At 41.0% G+C, this 17,182-nt stretch overlaps 1 protein-coding gene and 1 non-coding gene across 8 annotated transcripts in view; one reads left to right on the plus strand and one right to left on the minus strand.

The window, feature by feature from the left end:
- RFTN2 (raftlin family member 2) overlaps positions 1-17,182 on the plus strand; it is a 69,578-nt gene that overhangs the window by 36,600 nt on the left and 15,796 nt on the right. For all 7 annotated transcript variants that reach the window (XM_072961540.1, XM_072961543.1, XM_072961544.1 and 4 more), the window contains 3 exons: positions 800-1,003; positions 7,474-7,595; positions 8,937-9,040. In XM_072961540.1, the coding sequence (XP_072817641.1) occupies positions 800-1,003; positions 7,474-7,595; positions 8,937-9,040 (430 nt within the window). The remainder of the gene's footprint in view (positions 1-799; positions 1,004-7,473; positions 7,596-8,936; positions 9,041-17,182) is intronic.
- Positions 7,756-7,829, minus strand: TRNAT-GGU (transfer RNA threonine (anticodon GGU)). The gene has a single exon. It is a non-coding gene; the product is annotated as a tRNA-Thr (tRNA).

The following is a 17,182-nucleotide window of genomic DNA, read 5'->3' on the forward strand; positions in this document are numbered from 1 at the left end:
TTTTTGTTTTGTTTTGTTTTGTTTTTTCTTTTGCAAATGGAGATACTGGGAATTGAACCAAGTACCTCATGCATGCACCAGCTGAGCTATGCTTCCTAAAACACAACCATAGATGTGGGTCCATAGACCCCGAAGTTAAGAGTTTGCCAACTTATAGTAAAGTGTATGACCCAGCAGATGCATGTCTTAAGTATGCATTCTAGAGTCACTCTCACATATGTGTCCAAAGAGACATAGTGTTTGTAATAACAAAAATCTAGAAATAATGAGTATGTCTATCAACAGGAGAAAAGGAAACGGAATACTCTGTAGTAGTTAAACTAAATGAATAAGATCTAAATGTATTAATTACATTTCAGAAGCATAATGTTGAACAAGAAAATCAACTTATAGACTAATATATACAGTATAATATCCTTTTTAAAAAGTTTTTAAAAATGCAAAACATGGTTTTTTTAAACTGCAAAACAGCATTTCTGGGTATAGAAGTGTGCATTAAAAGAACTTGCACGAGAATGATAAACAGCAAATTCATTACAGTAGCTATTTCTGGAGATAGGATTGGGGAGATACAATCATGAGCATAAAACTACATCCATTTCTCATTTCCTTGAAAAAAATCTGAAGCAAACTTGGCACAATGTTAACATTTGATAAAGCGTGGGTAATTTTATGATTCTGTATGCTTGTTTGACTGCTTGAAAGAGCCTATGAATACTACCAAAAAAAGATTTTAGGAATCTTTTCAATACAATTATAGTTTTCCCCCTTTTTCCTCCTTCTGAATGCCTGTCCTCAGATAACAAGCTGTACACAGTCTTCAATGTTTTTGATGATGAATCAACCTGCTGGACCTATCAGGAAGGCATCCTGTCCATGAAAGTGACAAGAAAAGGCCCTGTCGTTAGTACGCTTGATGCCGACTGGCTGGAGTTAACTACGTTTTATTATAAACAAGGCTTGTCTTTAATTGATTCCTTTGTGTGCTGGGAAACATCTAAAGGTAAGTTTTACACTACGGTATGTTAATAGCTAAAGAATTGGACCTCACGTCAGAGTTGGTGGAAATGTCTTTGCCTCTCAAGTTTTGTGGTTAAAAGGACAGATATTATTCCTAAAGAAATAGATTCCAGTTATTACACAGCTATGTAGCTTCAATGTAAAAGCTTAACCATACTGTGTGGTAGAATTATAGTGTAATGTTCGCTGTTGGGTTGTAACGATTAGGAATGGACAAACCACTGTGTGATCAACTAGTAAGATTTCCCAAATGAAGGTGTACTTACTACAGCAGGCCAGTCAGGAGGCCTGTGACAGGATTTGACAATGACTATCCAAGTTTATTACACTTGCCCAGTTTGGGACACTACCCACCATGTACTCCAATCTATACCTGACTCTTTCTATAATTTGTATAGAAAAATAAATTTTGGTTCAGAAAACGATACTAACTGATATTTATTTAGCCTTCCCCCTATTTTTCATTTTTCTCTAGCCTTCTTCTTTTAGTTACAGTGGATTATGTAATCATTCATGTCTATCACAAAAATGAACAAAATTTTCCATAAATGATTTCTAGGGAATGTGTTTTTCAAAAGAAGTTAGTGCTGAAAGAAAAGAAAAATCGATAGTCAGGAGACTGGGAACTGCATCAGGAAGGATGGAGGTTATGAAGCTCAGGATAGCTAGGGACCATAACTCAACGAGGCTACAGGAAGGAATGAGAAAGCAAATATGAGGAAATCGCAATATACCTTATTATCATTAAATCAGCCTAGTGACACCTTAACCAATACAGCTAAAGATTTTGGATGACTATTTAAAATTAACGAGTCATGTTCCAGTAGGTCCCTTTAACTAGCAACCAAGAGTAAGAATCCAGCTCATTGGAGCACCAGGAATACAGCACCTTGCACAGTGCTTGGCACTTAACAGGTGCTCAGTAAATATTTATTAGCGTTTTTTGTTATCAGCAACTTCTTCCAAGTTGATCTTTTATGGAAACAGCCAGACCTGATTTGAAGAGCATGGACGTGAGGATCAGACAGACGAGGGTTTAAATCCTACGTCCTCTACTTAGAGCTGTGTGACCTGGGGAAGGTAGTTGAGCTCACCGAGCCTCAGTTTCCTAAAAGGAGGACAAAAACACTCCTAATTGTTATAGAATTTAATAAGATACAGTATGTACAAAGTGAGCCCCTCAGCACCTCACCCCTTGTCAGTTCATTTTCTGGGGTTGTTTTTCTTTCCTGCTACTTCCTAGATGCAGCAACAGTACTGCTAGAATGAACCACCTATCTGGAGGTCAATTTGTACTTCATATATTTCTCTCTGTCTTTGTCTCTCTGTCTCTCTCTCTCTCTCTCCCTCTCTCCCTCCCCTCTCCAGAGAGTCTAAGTTGGAGCAATTTCAAATTTTGGATTGTGACTAACTGCTGAAGGAAATACAAAAAACACTCCTTTCACAGTATCTTTCAGGCACCCCTGCCTTGGGCTTTGCCTGATGAAAATAAAATTAGCCACAGCAGATGCCAGCCAGGGGCTCTGTAGAGCTTTTGTTTCTTAAAGCCTCAGAAGCTATTTAGAGAGCTGGGGATGGGGGGTGGTGCCCCCCCTGCCTCTCAGCAGCTCTGGAATGTCTCGTTAGATGTTTTGTTCTGCAGGCCATGCCAAACCCTAACAAGCCACCAGAGCCACCACAGTCAGCAGGGTCTGGCAACTGGGTGTGTCACTCGGGACTTTCCTGAGAGGACACAGGGAAGCTGCAGAGGGGAAATTGTGACCAATGCCTGTGTGACTGTGAGAAGCCAGTCAGAGGAAGCAGGGCTGAACTGATGGCTTTGTTCTGGGATATCTGATGCCTGACATCTAAAGCATACAGAGGACAATGTAGATTTTGTTTTGTCTTGCTTCCATCCTCTTCTAAAATATTGTCAGAAGTCAGCCCACCTTGAGGAGTAGAAGTACAAAACCTGACATTGCTCAGAACTTTAAATATGTTACTCCACAAATCTCATTTCAGAAATCTCACTTTATAAAAGTCTTCAAAAACAGAGAGAGAATGGAAAAAAACTTTTTTGAAGTCATCTCCTTCAGGAGAGTCGTGGTGGAAAAGTTGTCTGGTCTGTGAAATTCCTCTTCAATGCTCTTTCCCACCCACTTTCAAAGACTTTTCTACCTTAAAAAGTCCCATAGGCAGAGGTCCCCAGGGACCCTCTTGCTGTTCTTGTAGCCTGAGAGTTCTCACTGCAAAGGCCTCCTGTTCCTGACCTTGTCCGGCATTGCTGGGCCTCCACCAGACTGGTCCACAGCTGGATTCACTACACACTTACAGAACCTCCAAATGACCTAGGGGAGCCTGCAAGAGGCTTACCCACTTGAGCCAACAGAGACAAAACACTTCATTCTTCCAAAATGGATAGAGAACCAGCAGGCAGCAGACATGGATGAGATGGGCAGCCTTGCCAGCTGGTACAAAACACACACACACATACACACACATACACACACACACACAGAGCCTTGAAGTTCTCACACTTCACTACCTACCAATGTCCCCATCATCCTTAGAGCATCATCCTCTTCCCACCTTTAGTATACCCACATCAGAAGGCTACTTTTTGTGAGTTCTTTTCAGACTTCACTTGATACTCATTTTAACCTTTTCACCCCTATAAAATTACTTGTGTGGAGTTGGTGGAGGAGATGTATCAGAATGAGGAGTAGGGTAGAGTGATGACAGTGAAACACATGTCTGTTCAGTTCACATATATGTGTGTGCCAGGCCCTAGGCCAGGCACGGGTTTATAAGGATGAGCAAAAGGAACATCAAAAAGCTAGCCAGGCAGCATCAGGCAGCCACGCAGTAACAGGTATCAAAACATATATCTGATTTCAAACTTGACAAAAGTGTTGTGATGTTACCCAACAGAATATTGTAATGAGATTAACAGGGAAGAGCCAACTTAGAGGGATGGCCGGGGGTCCCTTCTGACAGGGTAACAAGTACACTGAGACTGGAAGCCTGGAAAGGAGTTAGTAGTCAAGAGCCAGAGAAAAATGTCCCTAGAAAACCCTAGGGTGGGAAGGAGGAGCTGGGAGCAGGGTCTACGAGAGGAATGGCTCCAGACAAGGTGGAAGAGGTGAGCAGCAGCCACTCAGTGCGGATCTTATAATACACATAACGCAGTGAGAACTAACACGTACTTGCACTTACTCGATGCCAGCATTGCTCTGAGTACTTCACATTTACTAGCTCATTTAATCCCCACAGCAGCCCTATGAGGCAGATATGATTATTCCCCTATTACAGATAAGGAAACTGAGGCACAGAAATATTAAGTAATGTGCTCATGCAACTAGAAGGTGAGGGTAGAGGGAGTGTGTGCTCTAAACCAATTTGCCATCGTACCAGGATTTTTATTTCAAATCACTCACTGAAGATTTAAAGAGGGAGTTATGACCTGACCTACATTTTAAAAATAACCTACTTGGCCCCGCTTTGGGAAATGGCTCATTGAATGCAAGTGTGGAAGTGGGGAGGCTGTCAAAAGGCTGTTGCAATGACCCAGAAAGATGATGCAGAGACGGAGAGGAGTAAACAGGCGGAGACGCATTCAGGAAACAGAATGTTCGTGAATGAAATACGGATATAACAGTTCCCACATGTGCCTGCCCCCCACGTCTCAGAGATGGTCCCAGGTCCACTTCTGGGCAGTTTAATGCCAAAAATGACACATGGACCGCAAATACTAAATGTTCCATTGGAATGGGACCATTGGAATGTTCCATTTCCTCACACTTACAAAAATGTCAATGTCATATCTAGCTGAAACGAATGGGTATGATCACATGTCCAAACCACTCCCTGAAAATTTTTAAGCTTGTGCTTCTCAAACCAGGGTCCAAGTACCCGAGGGGTACGCAGCTTTGTGCCAGGGAGTACACAATTTCACTGGATAAACCTCTTCCTAGAATGTCGATGTTACTTTAGGATTGGGGGTTGAGAGGGCAGAAGAAGGAACATTGCTTTTTCGCATAATATGAACATATTTGAAGAGAATGCAAAAATTGCATGGGTTTTTAAGATAAAACATTAGACTTTATAAAAAACCTTTTGTTTGCCACAAATCACTTCAAACTGTACCTGGAGACTATCCTTCAATAATACAAGTCATTTTCCTTTGCTTTTGGTGGTATTTGACCAAAAAAAAAAAATGAGAAGCCTTGGGTCAGGCCAACGCTTTGTGACTTTTTCATACTATACACACGTAGAAATGGCAACATTGCAGCGCACATGGGGATACGCGGAAAAGCTGCTCTGGGCAGGAGGGGGCGCCCATGCCTTAGCACACCCGTGACTGTTCTAAACTCATCAACGGGCCAAGGCACACTGGGTGGGAAGCTCTGGGATATGTAATGTTAAGAGATGACTCAGTTCAGGACAATTATTAAGTAGTTGTTCGGAATTATCACCTTACCTTCATGCCTGGAAGATTTAACACGTCAAGCACCCAAATGGTCACTCCCCTTGAGGCCTTCCCTGCACCCTCCCCAGCTGCCACTTCTGTCAGGGAGAATGCCTGAAGAGACATACTTACTCTCTCCTGTGGAAGGAAGTATCATTCTTCTGTGACTCTGCTGACTGGCATGGTCCCTAAAAAAGCCAGCCAGGGAGCTTGGGGAGCTCTTAAGTGAGAAGGAAGAACTTTTGTTTTTAATTGAAGTAGAAGATACATATAGTAAAGTGCATTAGTCTTATGGGTACAGCTGAACAGAACACAAATGTTCAAAATACAGAACATTTCCTTGTATGTCAATTATATCTCAGTAAAGCTGGGAAAAATGCAAAAAAAAAATACAGAACATTTCCAAAATCCCTCCTCATGACTCTTCCCAGTCAGTATCCTCCCACACAGAGATAAGCATTATTCTGACTTCCAGCACCATAGATTAAGTTGCCTGTTCTTGAACTTTGTCAGTTGAAATGCACAGTAGGTACTCTCTCATATCTCACTTTTGCTCAACATAGTATCTCTGAGACGCATCCATGTTGTTGCATAGCAGTGATTTTTTTCTCTTTTATTCTTGTGTCATATCGCAGGGTTTGAGTCTAGCACCCTTATTTGGATAAACCAAAAGAGGTTTAAAAGTGCTGGGGAATCTCAAAATTGAGAAAAAGAAAGCAGACAGTCAGAACACATAGTCTCCAACTATATAATCCTAAAGTAAATAAGCAGATTATAACTAACTACATAATTATCAGAATAGCTAATTATTTTAAGGTTCATATCCCCATTCTAAAAAAGGAATTGAGGCAAATATACAATTTTAAAGATAGTCTTGTGATGCTCTAAACTTAGAATCAAAAACAGATTTAATTCCACTGATCACTGTGGTGTGACAGTGGACAAGTACATTTAAAGGAAGTGGAACATATACTGTAATTAGAAAAACAATTCCAACCAGTGAATTAAACCTTACTGGGCTGTTGGGAACCAGTCTGAACAATGTAAATCTTTCATGATATTCTGCCCTAACTGTAAATGACATATAATATTATTATTAACAATAATAATAATAATGATTTTCTCGTGAAGTTTATAGCCTGTTAATAAAAATAAATACTGAAAATTACATCTAAATCACTTTTTTTCTTTTTTATCTTTAAGCTTAATAGATCTTTTGAAAAGTTTGTAGGTTGTTATTTAGAAAACTGTCAACCAGGGAAACTTTGATATGACAATGAGCTGTACAAAAACCAGAATGTTTAACCAGCACATGACCATGGGAAAATTGTCTCCTGTTGCAAAATAGGAGACAAAAGAACTTCCATAAAAATCAGTTTAGTTTTGGCCAGCTGGTTATTGTCAGCTATTCAAAAAAATGTCAGAGAGGCCCTCCCTCAAAACTTCCTTCCTAGCAGGAATTCTTCTGACAATGACTTCTTGTTTAGGATCTTCCTGTTACCATTCTTTTTCCTTTTTCCTTTTTTTTTCAAGCATGATTGAGGTAAAGAATTGTTCTGTGTTTATATTTTTTGAAGTAATCTTACTTCACATTAATTTTAATATCACACCTGTAATTTCAGGGATTAATCTTTCTGATGTTGTCTCTCTTAATTATAATTAACATGCATACAACATGTAGATCAGAAACCAAAATTTGATTTCAAGTTGAAGGTGATTTCCAGATGCTTTTTAGGCTTAGGAAATCCACTTGCTTCTCACTGTATATTATTTTATCTTGTTTTTATTGTGGTTTTCATATTTACAGTTTGATTTTAATTCAGTTAAGTATAAAACTGTCTTGACCTTTGCAAAAAAAAGCGTTAAAAATTACCTTCAAAGAGAAGGAGGCTGTCCAAACAAGTGTTCATTAATGTTTTTCTTTCAGCTTCCTACAAGGTTATTCGAGGTTTTCGATGATCTTTTAGCATTTACTACTCTTATTAATTGTATCCTTTTCCTCGCAGGGGACCATTCCCCCAAATCTTTGGAAGGATTCTTTATCTATGAAGAAGAAGGCTCTGGAGTTCCAGGATCCAGCAGAAAAGGAAATGATGCCATTGTAGTCGAACAATGGACTGTTATTGAGGTAAACTACTGTTTTCTGAAAATTTGGCTTCCATTTTGTATTTCGTCTTACACGTTAAAGGTCTTCATTGCCCAACACATTCAGTATTCTTCAAACACGTTTCTTTTCTTTTTTTTTCTCTTTTTTTTGTGGGGAAGTTCATTTATTTGTTTATTTTTACCGGAGGTACAGGGGATTGAACCCAGGGCCTCATGCACACCAAGCACGCACTCTACCGGTTGAGCTATACCCTCCCCTCTCAGACAGGTTTATTCAATGTTGAGAATTTCATCACAAGTGCTTGAACAAACTTCTTTCAGGTTTGTGGAAAGGTGATTGCTTTACTTCCTGTTCAGCTTTGTTATAAGATAGCAAAATAATTATCTATACATAAATGGCAGAGGATTCCCAAAGATTTGGCATTCTAATCCTAAACAAAGTCCCCTGGCACTGAGATTCCCTTTCCACGATGCCATGACAACTGACTGAAAGTGAAAAAACAATAACTAGTATTTTATCTTCAAGCAACCTGTGGCTGACTTTTTTTTAACCTTGTGAACTGCCTTTCAAAGGTAAAAATATCCAAAGGTGTTCTCCGTCTCACCAGAACAGATATGTACACACAGCATTGTCCTTCCTAGTCAGAGATGACAGTGCACCATGATGTGCGCTCCGAGTTCAGATGTCATCCAGCCGACCGCCCTGGAGGTATATAGACTGAATTCAGGGAGGTTGTCCTGTGTGCGCCAGGCCCCTGCTGACAGCCTCTTTCAAGGACACGTTTGCCTTTCTGGCCTTGGAAAGGTTAGAGAGACACATTTGATTGTTTTCAAAGAAACTAGATATCCCATTGAGGGGGAAAAAGGATTTGGAATAAGAGGTAAAGCTCCCAGTAAGTATCAATTCCAAATGAGTGAAAAGTGCAGACACTCCCCGCGTCTCTCACCTTTCACTCCCCGGTCCTCACTCTCTACCACGTCCTCGCTTCCCAGTCCCGAGACCAGTTTTCTGAAAGTGTGAACTCTGCTTAGATCCAAATCACCCAGGGAGCTTCCTGGGGCCCCAGACATTGAAGTTTGATGCCAGAATGAGACCAAGGGAGTAAGACAAAAGGCAGGCCCAAATCTTGGAGAACCAGATGGAAACCTCGCTCCACTCTGATCCCCAGTGTTTCTAACTCAGTTCAGTGGTAGGAAGGCAGCAGGGAGCAGAAATGAAGCCCAGGACGACTGCAGCCTGTAAAAGGGCACTTAATGGAGCGTGAAGTCCCCTGATCCTAACACTCATCACCCTTCATTGTGATCACTTGTGTAGCTGGGTGTGTTTGTCATTAGACTATGAGCTCTGTGCTTATTCACGCAGGGCTGTGAAATCAAAACAGATTACGGCCCTCTGCTGCACACTCTGGCTGAGTTTGGATGGCTCCTGACAAGCGTGCTGCCTACACCTATACTGAGACATGACAGGTAATGCCAAAGTATCGTGCCATAGCCTCATTGCATTCTGAAATACAGCTCATCTGTTAGATAACACAACGTAACTGCTCATTTAATGCCTACAAAAAGCATTTCACTGAACTAATCTGATTTCATGGACCTCGGAGATCAGTAAATCTAACCCCTTCACGTCATACACTCATCCCTCAGTATTCATGGGGGACTGACTCCAGGACCCCTGCAAGTACCAAAATCTGGAGATGCTCAAGTCCCTTATATAAAATGGTGCAGTATTTGCATATAACCTACACACACCTCCCCTTATACTTTAAATCATCTCTAGGTTACATATAATACCTACACAATGTAAATTCTATGTAAATATGTTGCTGGCAAATTCAGGTTTTGCTTTTTGGAATTTTCTGGGGGTTTTTTTGCGAATGTTTTCCGTCAACAATTGGTTGAATCCTCTGATGCCAAACTGCTATCCGCTATCAGAGGCCGACTGTGTATGTACAAGCTGTAACATCTCCTTCCCAAGGGCGTGTGAGGTCCTGAAGGCACAGCCAGAGCAGGGGCACAGCAGACCAGCTCCCAGCTCAGTGCCGCTTCCAGCACTCAGAATGCTGCCTCTCCGCTCCATGACTACTTTACTGTACTTTCTTTTTCTCAACTCGAGATGTCTGTTCTTCCCCAGAGCGAAGATTAGGTCAATATGAATCTGCAAACAGAAAACACAGCCCCCTGTGTAGGACCCCTTGTCCTGCTCTTCTGCCCTGCCTGTGTGAAACGGGCCTCCCCCAGAACACGGGCAGGGCTAGGACGGCAGTGGGGCCCAGAGAGGGCCGGGTGGAGGAGCACCGGCCCCTCTGCCTCCGTGCCTCTCCTCCAGGGCCAGCGGGGAGGGGGTTCGTTTTCTGCTGCAGCACGGACTTGTTAGCTACTTCCACTAAAATAAATACCTAAGTTAGAACCAAAATGCCAGCCCTTCACAAATACCAACTTTGCCTTTTCTCCTTTTCCTGGGAAGGAAAAAAACTGAGTTGTTATTTTTTTGCTTGTTTGCTTGGAGAGAGAGTGAGACCAATTAAGTCTTCTGTATAAAGTGCTTTCTTATCCCTTGGACTCAGAAACACTCCGCCCGCCCTCTTTGGCACCCAGGAAATGATTGCCAAGGCTGTCCTGCCTGGGCTGGTCCTACCTGCAGAGGACAGCACAGTACCGGCCGCCCCAAAAGCAGAGTCGACTACAGTTAACAGTCTGACTGTAGCTAAAGGAGGCAGTTCCTCCTTCCTCAGTCACATCTACCCCACTCCGGCCTCCTCTGGTTTTTACAGTTTAGCAGCTTACCCCTTCCCATAACCCGAACTCCCCACAAACTTTAAGAACATTTGATTGACATGGCCCTTTAATAAAGCCACGCCTCCTTCAGGTGGGGAGAGGGATAAAAGTGAATACAGAGTAAAGACACTCAAGCTTTAAAAAAGAGGCATTAGAAGTAAGCAAAGCAATTTGCTTTTCTTCTCAGAGATCTATTGGTAACTGTTCTCAAATTGTGAGTGACAACTCTCTGAATTATTACCTGGCTTTTAAAAATCTGTGGCATACCTGTCAGATCACAGTACAGCAGTATCTCAAGATTTGGTCTTCAGACCAAGCAATATGAATCACCTGGGGAACCTGTGAACATACACGTGCTGGGTGGCTCTTCCCAGTGGCACAGTCAGAAGCCTTGAGAGCAGGAGCCATGAATGTGCATTTTCACAAGCTCCTGAAGCTCATTAACATTTGAGGAACTTTGCAGGAGGTAGTGAGAGGGAAACTCCACTTCCCTGCCACCCCTCGCCTTCCATTCGCCAAACCATTGGTCTGTCCCACTCCCAACCCTCCCTCGGAATAACTTGTGTGTTTGGCCTTCACACCTCTTTTTGGTGGTTGTCCTAGGTGTATAATTTAGGGTGTTGTTGGCCCATTACATTTAGTCCTTCCTAGAAGTCCTCTGAGTTCTGAACCTTTCATGCTCCTTTTTCCCCAGTGAAAAATGTATTTATCATTCCTCCCTCCCGTTCACTCATGGCTTCTGTTCTCATGAGTCTAAATATTTCCTAAAGTGATAAGAGTGACTGACTGGGCACCAGTTTAGACGGCAAGACTGACAAGTGGGTGCTGAGCCTTAGGACATGGGCTGGAGCTCCTTGAGTATCTCCTGCTTGGTTTGGGAATGAGAACAGGACTGACACCAAAGGTGGGAAGGAAGAGGTCTCAACTCTACTGGATGGGAGAGGTGACGGAGCCCAGAGCCATATTTGGCTTGACCGCTTTGTCCTGCGTGTCAGACTACGTAAGGTCACAGGTGGGTGCAGTGATTAGGAGGCCCTCTGCACTAAGGAGTGGCTGCGTGTGTTGTTTCTGGAGCAGAGGCAGCACGGCTACCTCACCACCATTCCAGCGTCTCCTGTACCCCTAGCATCCACCAAGACACTGTGGAGTCAGAGTGGACCTTTCAGGCCCTCCTTGTGAAAGCTCATCATTATGTGCAATTAAAACAGCAAAGGGGCTACTAGGGCCCTCCAGGCCCCGCAGCCAGCAGCCGTGTGACCCAGCCCCACCCGCCGGTGGCTGGCCCAGCCTCTGCACAAGGCAGGGCCTTTTTATTCTTGTCCAAGTATGCTGTCTCTAAGACATAGGCCGGTCTTAGCTGCTTCAGTACACAAGAGGATGTATTCACCTTTAGCCAGGTCATCTTTAAATATAAATAAAAATATAACATACAGTTCATCTTGGTCCAGGTAGACAACAGAGCCTGAAAGTTTTCAGCTTCTGAAACTACAAGGGTGGTCCAGGTTTTAAGCTAAACAGATCTCATTTGAATTATGCCTTCACTGTTTGCCAGCTGTATGCTTTGGGAACCTCTTTAAGTCTCAGTTCCCTCATCTGGAAAATGGTACAATAATATCAACTTTACTGGATTATCAAAATGATTAAGCAAGATAATATATACAAAGTACCCATCCAGGGCCTGTGCACACCAGGGTAATAAAATAGAGCTATTAATATGGGACCTAATCCTTTAGCAGAACCAAAATCTCCAAGAAGCTAAAACCAATTGTGCAAGCATGATAGCTTGGCCTGTCCTAAATCAGGATATTTCAAAAAATGTAAATACTGTAACTCACTGTATACAAAATCAGCACTGAGTATTACAAGCCAATAAAAGGGACAGAAATAATGACACCATAAAGATATATGCTTACACGTTATGCTCTCACCCAGAAAAATGAATGTATGTCATCCTCTTTCTTTTGGGGCCCACATGTCTGAAAACATAACCCAGAACCACTGCCAGTGAAAACTTTCTTCCTTAAATATTTTTGACTCACATACAACAAAGTGTCTTAAGAAATTTCATTTTTTTCCTACTTTTCTGTCACCTTTACCATAACTTGAATGGTCTATACATAAGGTATTTTCTCCTCATTTCTTTCATTACTGAAATACATCTTGTTATATAGAAGACAAACTTGTAGTTACCAAAGGCGAGAGGGGAGAGTGGGGAGACAAATTGGGGTATGGGAGTAACAGATGCAAACTGCTAGAGACAGATAAGCAGCAAGGGTATACTGTATAGTACAGGGAATTGTACCTGTTACCCGAAAACTAGGTTTACGTCTTGATGAGTATCAAGCCAAAAGACACAACCTAGCCAAAGACCAGGAGAAGGAAGGGCTTACTACTTGCAGCAAGTAAGGAGAACACAAGGGCTCTTTCCCAAAGCAGTGTCTCCCCAACAGCAAAACTGGGGAAGTTTTAAGCTAAGGAGACGTGAATATTCATGAAGGGGTTTGAGCAGAAGAGAACTTAGCACAGAATTGGGGCAAAGGTTGACAGAAGCCAAGCTTTAGTTGATTGAAGTCACCAGGGTCAGACAGGGTCAAAATCATCATTCCTTAGGTGCTGACCTGCCTGGGGACATAGCACAGAGTTACCATCCTTCACTGGGTGGGGCCTTAGTTTACCTGCAGTTCCCAAAGATATGTATCAGATTGTTTCGTAGGTCCCTTGAGCAGAAACTAGGACTCTGTTTTATCTCAGAACTCTTGCTTCTTGACTACTTTTCTTTTGTTTCTTCATTCCTTTGTTCCCTTAAGATCATTAATTACCAAGACCTGTTAGATTACAAAATGGCTTAGGCCAAAATGGCTTCTCTTACGTCAAGAAAGCCATGCCTGGTTCTTTCTCTGGGGACCCCTTGCCCTATCTGCTTACATACTCGTTATCTTGTAATAACATATAATGGAATATAATCTGCAAAAATACTAAATCTCTATTCTGTGTATCTGAAACTAACACAGTATTGTAAAGCAATTCTACTTCAATAAAAACAAACAAATATATCCTGTTAATCAGTTACATAAGTTATTTTCCATAGTGTCCTTAGGTTAAGGTTGTTGCTTCATTAACTTAGGCATCATCATACCAGCAAAGTTTAAAGCTGTATTACTGTGGAAACATCATGATGTGGTAATCTGATATCACTACATTATTCCTGGGTTATTGTTGTCAGCCCTGAAAACTTGCCAGAATCCCTTTTTAATCCTTATCACTATATAATTATACAAATAGACCCAGTCCTTATCCTTTCCAAAAAACAAGGTAAAGATTTACATTAAATTTTTCAGGGTAAATCTGATAGAGGATCAAATTAGCTGAACCAGCAGCTGATATTACTGACCTCTAAATAATCACTGGAATAAAGTGGAAGGAGGAGCCAGAGTGCCCTCTGTTTGGCTATCTCAGATCAGCTCCCCCTCCTCAGTAATAATCTGGGGCAGACGGGGAAGGGGGGGTGTGCATTTTAACAAGAATCCAAGTGATTCTGATGCACTTGCAGAAACACTGAATTATAACTTAACATTGACAGAGAAAGCATTTTAGAACACAAGATAGAAGAAAGATGTACACCCTCATTTGAATCTCAGAAGACAGAACTTTAAGGTGGGGACTTTTGGTAAAGTAAATCAAGTTATACTGTACAGAGAATATTAAAAAGTCTAGTCCTAAAGGACGAAATATGATAACTAAAGGAGAAAACTGTTCACTGTACCTGCCCCAACTTGTCCATTTTGTGCAGCCTCTGGGTCAATGTTTGGGAATCTCAACCTTCTGGTTCCAGCCAGTCTGGGGTCAGTGCTTGTGGTCAGCATGTAGTCACCATCCTCCACCTGAGTGGAGATCTTATTTCTATAGAACAACTCACATAGGAATCAGATTGTTACCTATATCCCCTTTAGGAGGAGCTAGGAGTCCTGTGGCTGTCCTAATCTTTAACTCTTTGAACTTGCTCTTTGGAACTCAGGGAGTTTTTGTACCAGCAGGCCCCACAGGGTCCTGCTTGGTTTCAACGCCTCCTTTTCTTTAATACTGACGAGCAAGCTAATAAAGTTTGCATAGAGAGATTAATCATAAACTCAGTAAGGGAACTCAAGTTTTAAACCATGGCAATTAATTAATGCTTAAGATGATGCAAAATGAGTCAGAAGATACAAATTAACCTAACAATTCCGTTTTCTCTAGTCTAATGGATTTTGGGACCATGAATGAAAGCTTTTTATAAGAGTATTTTTATTTCGCAAGTGACTAAGTAGTTGCAAATAAGCCACTCAACTGAAGGACCAGCTCAGTTTGTACTCAAACTGATTCACATTTCTTGCATTTTATTTTAAACAGAATGTTCTTTCAGTTCAACTCAAATATTTACTGAGTGCCTGGTATGTACAAGGCAATGTTTTACCCACTCCAGGAGCAGACCCTGGCTTCCAGGAACTCATAATCTACTTGGAGAGACGACACAGTCAAAAGTAACTATGCAGAACAGACCCTGACAAGCCCCACAGTGGGTATCTAGACCATGTGTTCTCCATAAAGGAGATATTGCCCCAGAGAGATGAAGAAATCTTAGCTATTACAACAGTTTGTGGCACTCCACAAGGTCACAGTACATAAACAGATACACAGCATATCTTTGGTATTAAAATTTAATGGGGCAAGGGGAAGAACTGGGGAGAAAATTCCTACAAAGGCTCCTTGGGGAAGCAATAATGAAAAAAGGGGAGAGTGTGAGGTTGGTGCACAGAATAGAGGACGTCCGTAAAAAAGGAGAGGAGGTCTGTGAAGTTTGTGAAGTCTGAGGGGCATTGTTATGAAAGAACAGAACTTCCAAAAGTAGTTTTAGGGAGGAGACCATTTATCCGCCTGGTGGCAGGTAGGGCTAACCGGGAATAGTAAATAGGTTTCATCTCAGGTAGCAGCGCTGCTGTTGGTAGTGGCTGCCCAAATGCAATAAAAGCAGGGATTCTAAGTCCAGGATGAGCAAAAAAGCATGTGGTGATGAATCAGTGATGTCTGCTATTAAGCATGGAAGGTGGAAAGTTGAAGTATGAATCCTGCAAAGTATTTCCTCTTTCTTAAGCAAAAAACACAATCAGGAAAGTGTAGGATATATTCAAGGAAAAGTGAATACAGGTGAATGAATTCCTAAAGGCCTCTCCTAATTGAAAACCCATAGGTATAACAAAAAAGAAACAGACTTATACATTGAGAACAAACTAGTGGTTACCAGTAGGGAGTGGGGAGGGACAAGATAGGGGTAGGGAATTAAGAGGTACAAACTACTATGCATAAAATAAGTAAGTTGCAAGGATATACTGTACAACACAAGGAATATAGCCAATAGTTTATAATAACTATAAATGGAGTATAACCTTTAAAAATTGTGAATCACTGTGTTTTGTACCTGGAACTTACATAATATTGTACATCAACTATACCTCAATTAAAAAAAAAAAAAACCCATAGAATTCAAGACTTATTTTACCAAAACCAATAAATATAAAAGGGGAGGGAACATTTTTATCACGTATAAATCCACAACTATTCTCCTACATATTAGCATTACGTACACTCTTAAAATAATTTGGTTAATAAAACACATATAGAAAATGCATAAACCACAAATGTGCATGATTTTAGTTACATAAACACTTGTGTAATTACCACTGGACAAGAAATAGAATATTGCTCGCACCCTAGAAGTGCCCCATGTGTTTCCCCATCACACCCCCTCCCTTCTCACAGAAGGAACATTACCCCAACTTTTAGGATAATCATTTCTTTGTTTCTCCTGATAGCCTTACCACTCACATTTGTACCCCTAAACAAAGTTTAGTTTTGCCTGTATTAAATTATGTAAAAATGGAATTATGTATATTCTTTCACATGTTGCTTCGTTCACTTAACATTTTAAGATGTATCCATGTTGTGTGTATTTACTTACCCATTCTGCTTCTGACGGGTTGGTTGCCTCCAGGTGTGGCTATGACAAGCATGCTATTCTGAACCTGAGTACTTATGCCTGTGTTTTCTCAAGAGCATAGTCCTGGAAGTGGAATTGCTGGGTCAGAGGGCATTTCTTTAGCTTTATCAGATATAAATGCCAAATTCTTTCCAAGTGGAATGTTGCAGCTTATGCCCCCACCAGAAGAATATGAAAGTTCCCATTGCTCCAACAACAACAAAAAAATTGTCATACTTTTAAATATTATCATTCTGGTAGGTGTATATATTGTATGATCTCAGTGTGGTTTTAGTTTATATTTACCTAATTACTACTGAAATTGAGCACATTTTCGTATGTTTATTGACCTGTGGGATTTTTCTTTTGTAAAGTACCTACCTGTTTAAATCTTTTGTCCACATTTAAAATTGTACTTATAGGAGTTTTAAAATATATATTGGGTGAGACTTTTATTTGTTACACGTGTTGCAATGATCTTCCTAATTCTGTGGCTTATCTTTTTACTCTCTTTATGATGCCTTTTGATGAACAGATTTGCCTTTGGATTAATATGCAAATATATGCATCTTTACCCCTTTTGGAGTATTTAAGAAATCTCTCCCTTACCTGAAGTAATATGGGGAAGCAAGGAGTGAATTATTTTTAAATTTGTGCATAACATGAGACATTTTAATTTTTTAAATTAACGTAAAATTCTGGAAGCTACAGTTATTATAGGCTGGTGTGCCTGAGGAGTACATTTTGTGAAAGGAGAAGGAACAGCTAAATCTTAAAAAGATTCATGCTAAAAATTAATGAACTTCATAGATGTAAGAAGA

Source organism: Vicugna pacos, chromosome 5 (assembly GCF_048564905.1).
Source record: "Vicugna pacos chromosome 5, VicPac4, whole genome shotgun sequence".
In the NCBI taxonomy this organism is placed as follows: Eukaryota; Metazoa; Chordata; class Mammalia; order Artiodactyla; family Camelidae; genus Vicugna; species Vicugna pacos.